Below are 17,178 nucleotides of genomic sequence, written 5' to 3'. Positions count from 1 at the left end.
ATCTTCCCCAAACTGTTGCCACAAAGTTGAAAGCACACTGTTATCTGGAATGTCTTTGTATGCCGTAGCATTACAATTTACAAAAAGCAAGCTCCATGAAGACTGTCTGCCAAGGCTGGAGTGGAAGAACTTGAGTGTCCTGCACAGAGCCCACAGAGACCTTAAACCCACTGATCACCTTGCTGATTGCATCACAGGCCTCCTCGCCCAACATGGGCCTGATCTCACTAATGCTCTTGTGGCTTTATGGAAAAATCCCCACAGCCACGCTCCAAAATCTAGTGGAAAACCTTCCTGGAAGAATGGACGTTAATATAACAGCAAAGGAGGACTAAATCTGGAATTCAAAAAGTACATATGGCTGTGATGGACGAGTGTTCACATACTTTTGACCACATTTTGATCAGGGTTTCTGCCACACAAATAGAATAACTGTAGAAATGAGTCAATCATCAGAGAAAAATGCCTAATTCCTCTACCAAATGCCACTATCATGTTTCTCACTTACCACAGTATCAATAAAAATATATACCATCTTTCATTTTAACCAAAAATTGCAAAGAAGCTGGTTCAAATCAGGGATTATGCAAGAATCGAGCCCTTTTCTACAAGTAATCCAAATCAATCTCTCTTCAACACATCCATAATTATGCCAGACAATATAAAGTATTTTATGTTCGTTTCATATTAAGCCAGCAGGAAATATAATTATTAAGCTCATATAGCATAACTCTGGAAAATGAACAAATCATTTTTCATTAATGGACCGCTACAGAATTCAATGCATATTTTATGAGTGCAGTTATATTAGCAGTCTGAGAACAATTTCAGCCCAATCGACTATAATCTACACAAGGGAACAATTCCCAGCAGTTCTAAAGCTTAATTGCAACTACACTGAAATAGTCTCGATATTAATAATGTTCTCTATCTGCAAAGAGGGCAACGGTAATTACTACAGCACAGATGTCAATTAGGGACCATGATTTAGTTTGAGAGCCTTTAAAAAGTTCATCGCCATTATAACAGACTTCATTACTTTAATAAATCAAACAAAAACGCAACCAAACACACACTGCTGGATGCTGATGTAAAACTGCTGACGGATTTCGAATTTTAATGCTTTGAGAATACAGAGATGCAACAACCTATTAAACATAAACTCCAGTCGTGAGCCAGTGATGCTTTGTAAAGCCCCAGGTTAAGATTTTCATTTTGCTCTTGCCGTGGAGCGACTCATGAGATTTAGACTATGGCAAAAAGCGATGTGAGATGAGTAAGAAATGCACAAAACTTCAACTAGATTAGACCACATTAGACGCTGTTGATGCCTGAGGCTTGAGCCGACATTTACAAAATGGCATGAGCGAGATGTTTTTCACGCAACAGAAAAGCAAACAGTTACATACATAGAAGACCTCTGAGACTGTTAAATGTACATGTTCCACACGCACGCGCTCATACACTCAAGCTCTAGACATCCGAGGACAGCTCACCTTGGTCTCCCTCTCCTCCAGAAGGGTCTCGAGTCTCTTCTGTGCGGCTCGACCTTCGTGGTCGTCGCTGACGATCAGGATGATGTGGTTCCAGCGGAACTCACGCATCATGTCGAACCACACGTGCGCCTGGTGCGAGTAAGGCGGCACAGTGCGCAGGAAGGAAAGATGAATACTCTGAGGAGGAGAAAACAAAATGGAGGCAGAGTATTAATAGTGCTAATACCTGATGCTTGTTTCCAGCTCATCAAGCATTATTTAAACGATCCATTCAGACATCTGTCATTGCATTGCGCTTCCCTAGTGCTGTCATTCCATGTTCATATTCTTGCTTTATTCCAACATATTGTTCTGAGTCTGTATTTTCACTAGTTGTTTGTTCTATTTCCTTTACGTTATTCCTAGCTTTGTAGGGTTAACCCAGTTAGCTGTTTACCTAGTGTATGTTGTTTTGAGTTCTTCTTGGTTTTCAGTTGTAGTTTGCTATCTTAGTACCTTGGTACTAGCTTCCTTTTTTTTTTCTTTTTTTTTTTTTTTTTTGCTTAACCATTGTTTTATTTTTTAAAACAATTTAGTACAATTCTGAAATATTTTTCACAAATTCTCTGGACAAAGTGGACCATTTATCACAAGACCGATAACATATTTCTTTTTTTTTTTTTTTGGGGGGGGGGGGGGGGGGGGGGGGTTCCATTTGTTTCTTAATTTCATGTAAATAATTATTTTTGATCCAAACAAAAAAGACAAGCATTTTTTCTTTCTTTTTTTTTGTTGTTGTTGTTATAAACACGTATAAATATAATATGGCATCACTCTTCTTTGTTGTCTCTTTAAGGTGTTTAACGAAAGATATTGTTACATTTAAGCAAGAAATAAAGTCCTCAAGTGTAAAAAGGTCATTCGGAACAGCAGTTTGCAAATTCATCAAGTTAAGAAAACCTCTAAAACACCACAATTCACATACAAATTTATCTCAGTGGCATAGTTTTAAGAAAACATACTATATATCACAATAATGAAATACACATAATCCAATAAAGAAATTACTAAGCTAAAAGCAAAATAATAAACAAACAATGAACAATTTGATTTCGTAAAATAAAAAACGTTAATTATAACAAATTTCTGCTACATACTGAGCTTACTGGATAGTAAAATAAGTAAAATATCAAGATAAGGCAATATTTAATGCTAAGAATAACATAATAGTAGTGAGTACTATGAAAGTTTCAGTAAATAATGTGTAATCATACCTAATTGCATAATTAATAATAATAAGAAGAAGAAGAGGAAGAAGAAGAAATTACATAATTATTCAACACTTACCTTAGCATAAACAATTATTGAAATATCATATCCAAGTATGTATATTAACATCAAATACTGCTCTATAACTGTTTTCACATACTATACACTCAAATTTCCAACTTGCATAGTAATATATATTTACATATATACATATTTACATAATTTTCACACATATTCAATTATTAAATGCTAGGTAGGTGCTGTAACTTAAAAAAAAAATAAAAAAAATAAAAATCTATAAACTGAATAGGTCAGGTTAAACAAGCCCATTTATTATGTATTCAATTTGACCCAAATTCACCAACACTAACCTTATCGGAGTAGATTGACATCCTGGTTGTAAGGCCAACTACAGGGATACGGTAGAAGCCTGCAGTATAGGAGACCGGTGTAGGTGTGAGGTGGTCACTGGACTGTGGAGGGTGGCTCACCAAAATCGCATAGACCTGTAGAGAGTTTGAAAATATATATAGAGAGAGAGAGAGAGCACCAGCATAAATATTTTTTCCTAGACATGAGAAAGTAGGAGAGAAAACAAAAATAGCTGACCTAGATATGTCTAAGTGGTACCTGAGATTTTGAAGTGGTATGAAATGTTCAGGTTTTCTATCCAGTGACTGTTGGTTACAAGTGAACATGAGGGCTAAAAAGTCTACTACAAATCAGTAACTTAGTGTTATTCTTATGAAACCAGTATGGTTGAGTCTTATAGCGTGGGGTTTCATCATAGACTAAAAAACAATTACACATATACAGTTTATTGAAAGATAGACAGACAACACCATTTGTGTCTTGTGACCAGCCTGCCCTGTCCTGCTTTAACGTAAATGAACGTCTCAACAAACTGTGTGAAATTTGTCTCGGCTAACGATACTATGTAAAAATCCTTAAACGGTTCAACAATGCTTATCATATCTAATCATTTTTGCATGACAAAATATTGCTTTGGCAACATTTGTTTCAATGGGGCCCCAGCTGCTCACAATAAGGCCATATTCAGTGGAAATATGATATGAAAACAACAGGAAGAGACAAAAAACATGGGTTTCATTTGGATTGTATCAGCAGCCATAACGGCTCTGTATCATGACAGGCTGTATGGTTGGGCCTCAGATGAGGTTTTTCAATCCAACATGCTCTCAGGCATCTCTATTGTACCATCTGCCACGAACCACCCTTCCTCGGATCGATGCACAGTGGTGAAGCGGTAAAAAACAGCCCCCGAAATACATACATGTATTTGTGTTAAAATAAAAAATTACAGAGAATGGGAAAAGAGAAAATGAATGCATTCTTGAGAGAGAAGTTGAATGGGGTTTTGGATGCTAAGGAATTACTGTGCATTTTCTGTAGAGTCTGCCAGCACAGAAAGCATGACTTCAGCACTTTGTAAATGGCATCAACTATGATATGAGTGCTTAAAGTGCTCTTAACTTAATTTCGCACAAGCAGGCTTTTAATGATGCAATGCTACTCCTGACTACATCGCTCCCCAGAGATTTTCAGCTCACTGCGATATTCAGTCTCTGTGTGCGTCCAGTGATTCCATTTTTATTGGATTTTTATTACACTGCTTTTGAGTAAATAATTGTTTTGATATTTTCTGAGTCAATCTGAAAATGTCAAAAATAAAATCCAGCATTTACGATCATTTATGACACAGCTCTGTTGAATTCTCAAATCTGATTGGTCGTTCTAATAGATTTTTTTTTGCTGTAGTAACAACTCATTCACTTGTTTGTTATCGGTGAAGTGGCTGGCTGCTTTATGTCCCAGGGCGCCCTCATGTCTGTGTTACCTTTTGGCTATGAGACAATAAGCATACTTAATAATCTCTCTCTCTCTCTCTCTGTCGAGCTACACATGCTACTCCTGAGATACCAGTGATCCTGATCCCTTCTGATCTCTGAACCTCCCCGATACATCCTGATGCCCTACTTCTGGTTGGAGTTCTCATCAATTGGAAGTCACTCGCTGCTGCTGAGGATGACTCCACATGGACAACCTGAAGATCATTGAAATTATTGAGGCTGGTACCACTTCAAAACCATGAAGATGGCTTATGAGCAGTTATGCTATGATAGCTTTAGGACTGCAACTGCCACAAATATTTCTGCACTCAAGTCTCAATCAGTGAACAGTGGAGAAGTTCAACAAATTTCAACAGACTTCATGTAAAAAACTGTAATAAACTTCCTGGTTACACAATTGCACTATTTGACCATGTAGTACACAATTTATAGAAGGGATTTATTTATATTCGCACTATCCGGTGTCACCCAGATGAGGATGGGTTCCCTTTTGAGTCTGGTTCCTCTCGAGGTTTCTTCCTCAGAAAGATTTTCCTTTCCACCGTCGCCTCTATCGCCTCTATCACATTAGGGATAAATTTATAAATGTAAAATGTATATCCTGAATGTATATATATCTGTAAAGCTGCATTGTGACAATGTCCATTGTTAAACGCACAATACAAATTAAACTGAATTGAATTGAATTTAACTTGTTTGGTGGATGCTCCAAATATTCTAAGGTTAATAATTAACAGATTTTGTCTTGTTATTTACCAAAGGAAAACATAATCATTGATGGATTTTCTTTTTTTAAAGGTAAACAAAGATTGTTGGCTAAGTCTTCCTTAAGGAAACTTCCTTATGAAAGTTGTCAGCATTTTGTACTTTTCTGCCTTAATAACGATTTCCACCATATCTTATCGCATTGTCTGCGTTTTGGATCTTACTAACTTCCAGAGACAGAAAAGAAAGAACTTGTTTTGTGGATGTTTCACAACATGAAATGTATCTAGTAATGGATGTGATAAGTATGATTACCATTTATTAATAAATTAAAAATTGCAATTGTTAGCAAACTCCTGTAGTATAAGAGGAATAACAAACTTTGCAATGTGCTTTTATTGCAAAATAAATGATCACTGCTGATTATCTTATTATTATTTTATTTTATTATTATACAGTAAATGTGATTTATTCATTACTCATAAAACTTTTAATCATTCTAACAACCATTCTATTACATAACAAGAATTGATACCAATGTATTTATACATTTTTATATCAAATTCATTCACGTTCATCTTCACAGCTTACTATTTTCTAGATTTTCGATTGTGCTATCTAGGCCATGCTCTTCACTCATCTCTAAAGCTCCACACAAGTTTAACTAGCTGTGACAATCATTCTTATATAACAGTTTGTAACACACACGCTCTATTAATTTTACACCGAGTTGGTTTTGTAACAGCTGTGTTCTTACGACAGGAAGTTCCAAATCCCTTACAGGCTGCCAGCATGCTACAGAAACACTCATTTTATTTTCAGAGTTATCATAGTTAGGGCTGACGCTGGACTGCACTAGTCACAAACAAACATTGACCGTAATCAACATACTGCCTCAGGGTAAAAAAAAAAAAAAAAAGCCACAGTAAATAGATTTGGTGTCCTCCCTGCTATATGCAATTCAAGATTAGGTTTTTGTTTGTTTTTATCCTATTTTTCTCCCAATTTTAGTCAATTTCCACCCACTAGCTAGTTCTTTGCTAGGGCAGTGGTTCTGAAGGTGGGGTCCAGGGGTCCGTGAAGCATAGCCAGGTGGTCTGTGAATTTTTAAAATTATTTTGTTGCAGTGGTGCAAATCACAACCCACCTAATCAAAGATATTATTTTTAGGGGTCCAAGCACCAAAGTCCATTCAGACCTAATGTGTTCTCTAATGTGTTCTCTGGCTAAAAACAGTTTAAGAACCACTGGGCTAGCATGAGGGCTTACACATCATTCCTCCGAGATATATAAAGCCAGGCACATGATTTTTGATCACTCTGATCGAAGGTAGAGTGAGAAATTATATCCTTCACATCCATAGCCCCAATTTTTGACTTTCTTGGACTTCCTTAAATGCCACATTTCTGAATGCCATTAGATTGCTTTTAACCCCTAACCCATTAACTTAATATTCATTTATTTTTCTTGAAGAATACTGTTCATTTACTACAATTAATGATTCTATTTCTGTAGTAAAGAAAAGAGGAAATGGATTTAGCGATGAGTCACCTTTTTGTTGATCAGAAAAAGGTTACCTGAGCATTTCTTGTCTCTGGGGTGATACACTTGGATATAATCCATCCATTTGCTATACCGCTTATCCTTCAGGGTCGTAGGGAACCTGGAGCCTATTCCAGGGAGCATCCGGCACAAGGCGGGGTATACCCTGGACAGGGTGCCAATCCATCACAGGGCACAATCACATACACATTCACACACCACGGACAATTTAGACATGCCCATCAGCCTACCATGCATGTCTTTGGACTGGGGAGGAAACCAGAGTACGCAGAGAAAACCCCCACAGCACAGGGAGAATATGCAAACTCCACACACACAGGGCAGCGATGGGAATCGAACCCCCAGTGCTGGAGGTGTGAGACTAACGTGTTAACCACTAAGCCACCGTGCGCCCATCCTTGGATATAATGTACCTTTCAAAAAAGCTTTAGGGTATTTGACTGTATCTACCGTTATAAGATTTACAGGTACACTATATGCTACTTTCGAGGTAAAAGATGCACTTAAGATACACTTGAGAGCATTCACTTGAGGGCACCATATCAGTAACAAGGAAAGCTATGAATCATGAGAATTTATAAGGTTAATAAGTAAATATATGTGTACATATATATATATATATATATATATATATATATATATATATATATATATATATATATATATATATATATATATACATGAATGTATGTGGGGTTGTTTTCCCATTTTTAACATTTATTTATGTAATTATAATGCTTGTAATTATAATGCAACACAGCTGCACCTATTGATCAGATACAGTCTGAATATCTCTTTAATAGGTAGCACATGTGTATGAATACCCAAATATGCATGTATCTCTTTTTGCTTTTAAACACACACACACACACACAAACAAAGTTGTGGCTTGTATGTGAGCTTTGAGAGCGTCACTAAGCACTATGTCACTTGACCTGAGGTCATGTCTTGATCAGTTTGGCTGGTGCACAGATCAATATAAACCCTCACTAACCTTTCAGCCCCTTAACAAATGCTTTCACTTCAGCAACTGAGCACATCCTGACCTTTTGCTTCGTTTGGCCCACATTTCCTCTGTGTTGTTCTTTTATGAATCACTATCTGACTCACTGCTTATGAGCCTTTCTATGTAAATGAACCTGGTAGTAAAATAGTGATATTATTGTAGATATCACCTGACAGAAATAAATGCTACAATCACTAGAAATATTCTATCTGTAATAACATTATATTTCAGTGCACCCAAGGTGTGCTTTCATATTCAAAAGTTGTTTTTATATCCAGATTAACATGTACATGTACATGTTTAGCTTGGCATATTCATACAAACTGGGGCTTTTTTATTCATGTTTTGTATTTTTTTTTTTTTTTTATATACAGGTACATATTTGTGTCCTAAGTTTTACTTTACCCATTTTAACAAGACACTGTTAAATTAGCCCACTAAATATCATTACTTGAAAAAAAAAACTAGCACTTCAATAAACATATTTCTGAGAGTGAATTACATTATATTTCATTAGCTTAATTAATACAGATTTTTTTTCCATTAATGGAATAAAAATAATATGTATTTAGCATTTATTTTTATTGATATATTTTTCATATTTTTTAAAACCCTTTCATTCATAGTGTACACATTTATACCTGTTTTATGAAAAATATAAGAAAACAGAAATGACCTCCAAATCACCTGAGGCATTACTGTCATTTAACATAAACCGTTATTATGATTTCTAGACTATTCGTCGTCCTCAATGCAAAGTCTCCAGTATATCTGTCCAAAGTTTCGACACAAAACGTCCAGATTGAATATTAAATCATTTTACCTTTAGATTTTAAACTCAGAACTAGTTTTTCGGTGAAGACAGATGTTTTTTTACCTACAAAATATGTTGTATATTCATTCCTATAGTCCTATATTGCTGTATTTTGTAATTCTGGTTATCAAAAATATTTGTTTATGAAAACAATGGGGAAAAAAATCTTATTCTACTGATATCTTTAAAGTATTTTCCCACACATATAGTAAAATAAGTAATAATCTTTTAAGAATCCAAATTTAACATGCAATTTTAAGTAATCAAAGGGTTTTTTGTTGTTGTTTCTGTTTTTATTTTATTTTATTTTTTAAAAACATTAGGCCTATGTGTCATATGGGGTACAGCATTTTATCATCTTTATAGCCTATATTATAAATGCTTCTTAGACAAAAAAAAAAATGTTTCTCCGTTTCCGTTAAGGGCTTCTCTTGAGAATTCTTGATTGAACCTTTATTTTTTGTGTAACTTTTCATCCATGAAATGATCCATCCATCAGCTGAGAGGAAATGTATAGCATTCTTTCATCAGCTGCATCATTACCTCAGAATTAAGGGATCACTTCTGGTCATTTGCATAAAAGTTACAAGTTTTCTTCACCACTGGTCCAGTTCTTTGCGCTCTTTAGCTCACAGTTCCCTGCGTATTTATTCCCTACCTGTCAGTCAGTGAGAATAAATGGTGTGGGGGGAGATCTGGGGAAGGAGCCGGAGCCCGGCAGCACCTACCTGGCTGGAGATGAGGTCCTCACACACGGACAGCGCCATCTGAATAGCGTTGGCTTTGTGCGTCACGGAGATGGCGTTGAGTTTAAACCTGTCTCTGCCGTACACCACGCTGGCCTGGTTCACCGCATCCTTAAACACTTGCTCGTAGCGCTTTTGGCTCAGCACCGCGCCGATGTTCACGATTTTCATCTCGCAGCCTCCCAGAGCGCAGGAGCAGGAGAGCAGAATAAAGGGCACAAAAAAGCGCATGGTGGCAAGAACCTGAATATAATAGCCTATTAATACCTATTACTATGACAGTGCTCAGAGTTGGAAAATCCCAGGTGCGAGGTTCATGCTCACTGCGGCGGAATGCACACGGTCACTGGTCCGACGCTCCGTTTGCGTCTGCGCGTATCAGCTACACGGTTAGAGTTGCTTTGCTTCATTGAAGCTACCTTTATCACGCAGACCAGCCTTTTGCTTCACCTCCTTCCCATTAACCTCACCCAGGCAAAAAGTATGTTATTTCACGCCGTATTTCCTGCAAGAAGAAAATATATGTGTGGTGCGCTGTCTGGAGGCTGCGTGTCCGCTGTGAGAGGCGCTGCGGCGCGGGCGACCCGAGCTGCTGTCCGTGGTGCTGCTGACAGCTGGCCTGGTATGCTGGGGGAACCGGTACATAATTTCCCCACTCCATTCTGTCCCTGTTCACACATGGACGTCACTGTACGCAAATTGACAACAAATTTCTGCCATCACCTCCCTTACTACTCTCTAGCATCCACCCAAAATGCGTGATCAGATTTATCAGTTGAATTGCAGTGTTTTTATTTAGTATAGCCTACGTCATCATGGCTACAACCAAATAATATTTCGCAGTGATTTGCACAAGATACTTTTGGCATTGTTTTTATGAAGACCTACAAATGTGTGTGGTAAGACACTTTGATACGGTCGGACAAATCATTAGAACACCATTTCAGCCCGGTTTTGTTGTTTGCAGACAAAGAATTATTTGGTTGTGAGTTGGGATCAGTGGTCTTAGAATGCATACTGCGATGCTCACTTGGAGTCTGGCACTTACAGTGCCATCATGACCAAAGATGACCGATGACAATGTTTTGTCAATGTCCGAAAATTTGTAGTAAAATCTCAGTGTGAGCACGGCTGTGATGCTCGTCTAAAATCCTCCAGAACAAGGATGGCATAGGATTACGCAAAACTCACGACACAGTTACAAAAGAATCTCTTTTAAAGAAAGACTTTAATTGTATTAAATGTAATTCCTTTTATTGCGTCTCACTTTCGTCTGTGCATTATAGTAGCGCTACACTGAAATGCACTCGCTGTCCAATCACATCCCTAAGCCGGGTTCGGAGAAGTATTATTTTCTGGGAGGAAAATACTTTGCTGATTGTTTTTCACTGAAGAAATAAGAGACACCATGTGCAGATTGCATTGAACCTTTTCCTGTATGTGATTATTATTATTATTATTATTATTATTATTATTATTATTATTATCAATCAGGGACAAAATCTTCAAAAATATTTGCCACATATCCACCCCTTCTGAAGCCCTTCTTATAACTAGCAAGGTTGTCAAACTAACCAATGTAACGATAGGCCAAACGTTTGAAATTCCTTGCTGAGGAGGGAATGCGTGAGTAAAAATTTTAACCTCTCGCCCCAGCATAATGCTCGCACACGTGCTGCTAAGCGTGCCCCCGCGGCTACTCTACTTTCTGCGTTGGCGTTGTGAATGATCACACTTCACTGAGGCGTAGCTCGAATATATAGGGGTATTTTTTTTACCCGGAAAAAACCCAAAACCAATATCAAAAAACCATAACGCGTAAGAGGAATGAAATAGGGAAAGAGTGTTGATTAGATCGGACTCTTTGATAGGACCTATAGTAGCCTATATGTTACAAGAGATCTCATTAAAAAGCGGTTATTGCCAATTAACTAAGAAGGAACAAAATGTGCATGATTCTTTCCTAAAAATCAGTATCACAAAGCAGCAGATGGGATCTAGACTGGTTTTGCATAAACACTGGATGTATTAGTGTCAGTCTGAGAGTTGCTTTTTAAAGGAATATTTAAAATAGGCTTTAAAAATTCTGTTCATTTAAAATTAAATAAGATGTTTTGCACACTGATGAGACACACTTATCCAAAACTAGCCTTGGGAATATCAGTTTAAATAAATATCAAATAATATCAGATACAATGCAGTATCAACCATTCAAATAACTATGACAGTGTTAGAACAAATGTAAGCAGTAAAATCTCATGAAAATATGGACTTTAAAATCCCTTGACAAAAAGGACTTGGTGTGACTCGACAGTTGTACAAATTGTCCAAATGTTCTTGAAGGAGTATAGTGACCATTCAATCGAGGAGGCAAAAATACATGGAAGGGATGTCTTGTGTCCTGTAAAATCCTGTCAAATCCATTTTCTTCCACTCTTTTTTCCTCTAAAGTGTGTAGGAGAGAGTGTGTGGCCCAATGAGTCTTCAACACCTTTGAATAGGTTCAAGCTTGAGGTTTGCTTCAAGAGTTTTGACTTGGAGCTACAATTAATAGACGTCCACGACCACCAATTAGCACAGTACAAACATGCATGGCAATATCATCACACTTTCCTTGGCTAATAATCTCAAATATCTCATATCTCAGGCTTCCCGGTGTGGTTTCTGACTCACACCCTTAAAAATAAAGGTTCTTCAGTGGTTCTTTAAAGCAACATAGGTTCCACAAAAAACACGAATTATTTTTCATTGTTTAGGGTTCTTGAGTTAAGCTATATGGTTCTTTATGGTTTAAAGAAGTTCTTTAAGTTTCATTTTAGATTCTTCAGAGCAGTGTATTGATTCTTTAAGGAATCATCCCTTAACAGGTTAAAGTGAACCCTATAAGGTTCGTTGTGGGACTGGAAAAGGTTCTCCCGGCAGGCATCGCTCTTAAGAACCTTACCGTGGTTCGTTAAAGCATGAGCTAAGGGTTGTTGTTTTTTTAGAGAATTTAAGATAACATGGTTCCTTCGGCATTGCTGTGAAGAACAATTTGTAGGTTCTTTAAAGCACCAGTAAATATGGTTCTCTGAAGAACTTGAAAGTAAAAGGTTCTTTGTGCAACTTCAAAGGGTTCTCCTATGGCATCAGGCTGAAAATTTTTTTTGGCTCTAATTGGAACCTTTATTTTTAAGAGTGCAGTACCACAAGTCTACAAATGTACTTGGAGACAGCTTAAACTCAGAAGCACACAATTCCTCAAACTCATTCCTCAAATATAAACTTATTCTGCGATTTTATGAGGTAAATTACTGGGATTTCTCAAGCAAGGCATGTCATATTAGGTGCATTAAATGTATGATGGATTTGCATGCAATTTGCATGAACCTAATCGCCCGCTACAAGCTTCCGAATCATTCCTGTAAGCACAGCTTCTCAAATATGTAACCTAGTCATCCATATTTCTACATTTTCAATCTCGCAGAAATCCAGACAAGAGCCATCTAGCCATCTTCTGCATCTACGGCAAAAAAACCCTTAATGTTACGGTTCTCTGAAGCACTGCTTTTTGTAAAGAAAAAAAAGAGAAGAAGGACACACATTAAGCAGAAGCTCATTTTTGATCATTATGCCTCTGCAGTCCTTCTAATGTATTAGATTCCTTCAGCGCACTAATATCAAAGGCTATATTAAAGGGTAAAACAAAGAGTCCTTTCATAAAAGTAGCATGCACTCAGGTCTAAGTGTATAGCATATGATAAAGAAGAAAAGAGAGATGAAAAAAAAAAACATGGTTGCCAAGGAAACAGGGCTGTCTTGTGGAGTGTGAAGTTGCAAAGTATTCTCATGTAGGCATTTTGTAAACGCAGGGTGTTAATGAAATGAAGTGGCACTCGTGCATCATGCAGGAGGCTATTCAAGGCATAAAACATTAAAAAATTTATAACATATATACACATATATATATATATATATATATATATATATATATATATATATATATATATAAAACATAATGGTCCGTACTGTTCTAGGAAAATAATCCACAACATAGTGGTGTCATGCAGCCTGATACAAAGGGTTTTTATCCTCTTATACAACAGTGATACGCCAACAATCACAGTTTTTAATTTAGTAATGAATGACAAGTTGCGCTTTTTGTGTGGTTTATAGTTACATTTAATTTTGTTGAACGTGAGGTTGCTTCCTGTTCTCACTTGCGTTATACAGTTTTCCCCTCAGAAAGTCCTCTGTCCTGAAGACTGGCCTGTCACGGAAAGCTTACTGAATGTCACGAAGCTTCTTTCACTGATTCCCTTTTTTACATCGCAGGCCCTATTGCAACAAGCCCCATTTTTGTTTTTGTTTATGTTATGATCCTGTCTCTGCCCCCTGTCTTGTCACTGGCATATTATCCGATCGTGTGCACCTGTTTCATGTTAGTTCTTGATTAGTTTGCCCATTAATACCCTGCTGTGACTATGAATTATTGCAAAGTCTTTGTTTTCAAGTGTTAGTTTTGTATCCTTCCTGGTTTTGATCCCTTTTGTTTATTTACAATTCTGGATTGTCCTATGTCAAGTCTGTCCTTAATAAATCTAACGTTGACCTAGTATTGATCTAGTGTTACGCACGTTTGTCCTGCTTTTTTGAACTGACACCCGAGACTCCTTCCATAAACTCTAAATAAACATCTCTTATGTCCTTTGCTAAATAACACCACGTGTTTTTTTTTTATCTGTTTATTATTAGGCTTACATTATGTCGCGTCTGCTATACAAGTCTCTGTGAACAAGTTAACATAGTACTACCCCAATTTCAAAAAAGTTGGGACAGTATGGAAAATAGTAATATAAACAAAGAGGAGTGATTTGGAAATGTACTTTGACTTGTATTTAAACAAAAAACGTATAAAGACGAGGTATTTGATATTTTATCTAATCAACTGCATAGTTCTTTGAAGGTAAACATTTATTTTGAAATTGATGCATTCAGCACATTCCAAAATAGTAGGGACAGGGGCAATTTAGGACTAATAGCGACGTGACAAGTGGAAATAAGAAGGTGATGTGAAACAGGTGAGGCAATCATCTAATCATAGTATATAAGGAGCCTCCAAAAAAGGCCTAGTCCTTCAAGAGCAAGGATGGGTCGAGGCTCATTGATCTGCCAACAGATGCAGCAGCACTGTTGAGAACACTTTGAGAACAACATTCCCCAAAGACAAATCTATAGGATTTTGGGCGTTTCACCTTAATACAGTGCACAATATAATTAAAAGATTCAAGGAATCCGGTCAAATCTCAGTGTGTGAAGGGCAAGGCCGAAAACCACTTCTGAATGCGCGTGATCTCCAATCCTTCAGACGTCACGGTCTTAAAAACTGTCATGAATTTGTAATGGAGATCGTGACATGGGCTTGGGAATACTTTGGTAAACCTTTGTCATGGAACACCATTCGCCGCTGCATCCACAGATGCAAGTTAGGGCTTTATATGCAAAGCAGAAAACATATATCAGCACTGTCCAGAAGCGCCGCCGACTTCTCTGGTCTTGGCCTCATCTGAGATGGACAGTAGCACAGTGGAATCGTGTTTTGTGGTCCAATGAGTCAATATTTCAAATAGTTTTTGGACAAAACAGCTATCGTGTTCTCCGGGCCAAAGAGGAAAAGGACCGTCCAAGCTGTTATCAGTGTCAGGTCCAAAAGCCAGCATCTGTCATGGTATGGGGGAGTGCCCATGGCACGGGTAATGCAGAAAGATATGTACACATTTTGGAGCAACATACGCTGCCATCCAGAGCAGGACAACGCCAAACCACATTCTGCCCGGATTACAAGCGCATGGTTGTGTAAGCAGAGATTGCGGGTGCTAGCATGACCTGCCTGCAGTCCTGACCTGTCTCTGATTGTGAATGTTGGCGCATTATGAAATGCAAAATAAGGGAACGAAGGCCTCGTACAGTTGCACAGCTGAAGAAATGCATAATGGATGAATGGTGGAAAATTCCACTTGCTAAACTTAACCAACTGGAAGTTACATGCTGCTGCTGAGGATAGATCATTGAGATTACTGAGGATGGTACCATTTAAAAACCATAAAGATGGCTTTGGACATCAATTCATATGAACAGATATACTATCATGGCTAGGACTACGATTGTTATTTTAGCCTTAGCACTACAATAACCACAAACAGTTTTGCACTCAAGTCTCCTTCAGTGAACAGTGGAGAACTTCAACAAAACAGACTTGATGTAAAAACTGTAATGAATTTTCCTGGTTACAAACTGCACTATTTGACCATGTAGTATTAGCACATTTATAGAATGGATTTATTTATAATCGCACTCTCCGGTGTCACCCAGATGAGGATGGATTCCCTTTTGAGTCTGGGTCCTCTCAAGGTTTCTTTCTCATATCGTCTCTGGGAGTTTTTCCTCACCACCGTCGTCTCCGGCTCGCTCATTAGGGACACATTCATACATTTAAAATCTATATCCTGAATGTATATATTTCTGTAAAGCTGCTTTGGGACAATGTTAGAAGTGCTATAGAAATAAATCTGAATTGAATTGAATTGTCTTAATAACACTTAATAAGTGTTATTAAAAGAAAAGCTGATGTTACACAGTGGTAAACAGTTGACTGTCCTAACTTTTTTTCTAAGTTTGCTGCCATCATCAGATTTGAAATGGGTATATATTTTCAAAAATAAATAAAATTCCCAAAGTAAAACAACAAATAATGTGTTAATAATGTGTTTTCAATATATTACAGAGTGAATAGAATTTTCACATGACTCTTTTTGTTTGGATTTTTTTTTGCATTTTCCACTCTGTCCCAATGTTTTTCGAAATTGGGCTTGTAGAACGAGTGCATTATTATAAACCTGTGTCTTGAATATACATGCCAGCAATACTCTCAGAGCTGCTGTTAAAGAAAAGTATCTTTCTGACCAATTAGATTCGATAATTCAACATCGCTCTGGTCTATACGGCAAACAATTTAATAAACATTAAACACATTTGCTAAAAATAATTCATTGATCCATAAATGAGCTCCAGGGGTGCACGGTGGCTTAGTGGTTAGCATGTTCGCCTCACACCTCCAGGGTCAGGGGTTCAATTCTAACCGTGACCCTGTGTGTGCGGAGTTTGCATGTTCTCCCCGTGCTGCGAGGGTTTCCTCCGGGTACTACGGTTTCCTCCTCCAGTCCAAAGACATGCATGGTAGGCTGATTGGTGTGTCTAAAGTGTCTGTAGTGTATGAATGGGTGTGTGAGTGTGCATGTGATTGTGCCCTGCGATGGATTGGCACCCTGTCCAGGATGTACGCTGCCTTGTGCCTGATGCCCCCTGGGATAGGCTCCAGGTTTCCCCGTGACCCTGAAAAGGATAAGCCGTATAGAAGATGGATGGATGGATGGATGGATGGATAAATGAGCTCCTTATGACTTTGAATAATTTAAGTACCATATGATGTGGAAATGTAATCAATAGTCGGTGAATTTCCCTGTTTTCTGACTCCTGTCATGATAGCTAGTGTCTAACTGTGAATGTCAGACTGTTTCCACATCAGAGCGATGGGGGATTTGTGAATTGGGTCGCAATTGATCTAGATAGGCTACGCTGTGAACTTTAAATAATGTATTAGGCCAGCGCACCACATGGGACCACTTTATTTATAGCTGCACAAAGTTTATGGAGTCCGCCTGTGCATTTAAAAGTGGTTAATATTGGACTG

General features: G+C 37.7%; 1 protein-coding gene across 4 annotated transcripts in view; it reads right to left on the bottom strand.

Moving 5' to 3' along the window:
• Window positions 1-10,088, bottom strand: part of grin1a (glutamate receptor, ionotropic, N-methyl D-aspartate 1a) — a 34,677-nt gene extending 24,589 nt beyond the window's left edge. For 3 of the 4 annotated variants that reach the window (XM_047161896.2, XM_017491929.3, XM_047161897.2), the window contains exons 1-3: window positions 9,432-10,087; window positions 3,116-3,250; window positions 1,497-1,673 (exon numbers count right to left, since the gene is read on the bottom strand). In XM_047161896.2, the coding sequence (XP_047017852.1) occupies window positions 1,497-1,673; window positions 3,116-3,250; window positions 9,432-9,680 (561 nt within the window). In that variant the 5' untranslated portion in view covers window positions 9,681-10,087. Of the gene's footprint in view, window positions 1-1,496; window positions 1,674-3,115; window positions 3,251-9,431 lie in introns of all 4 variants that reach the window. The other variant, XM_017491927.3, reaches the window with a different exon arrangement.
• Between the last annotated feature and the right edge of the window lie 7,090 nt (window positions 10,089-17,178).

This window comes from Ictalurus punctatus, chromosome 18 (genome assembly GCF_001660625.3).
Source record: "Ictalurus punctatus breed USDA103 chromosome 18, Coco_2.0, whole genome shotgun sequence".
NCBI lineage: Eukaryota > Metazoa > Chordata > Actinopteri > Siluriformes > Ictaluridae > Ictalurus > Ictalurus punctatus.
Note: the sequence above shows the minus strand (reverse complement) of the source record. Positions and strands in the feature narration are given on the sequence as shown.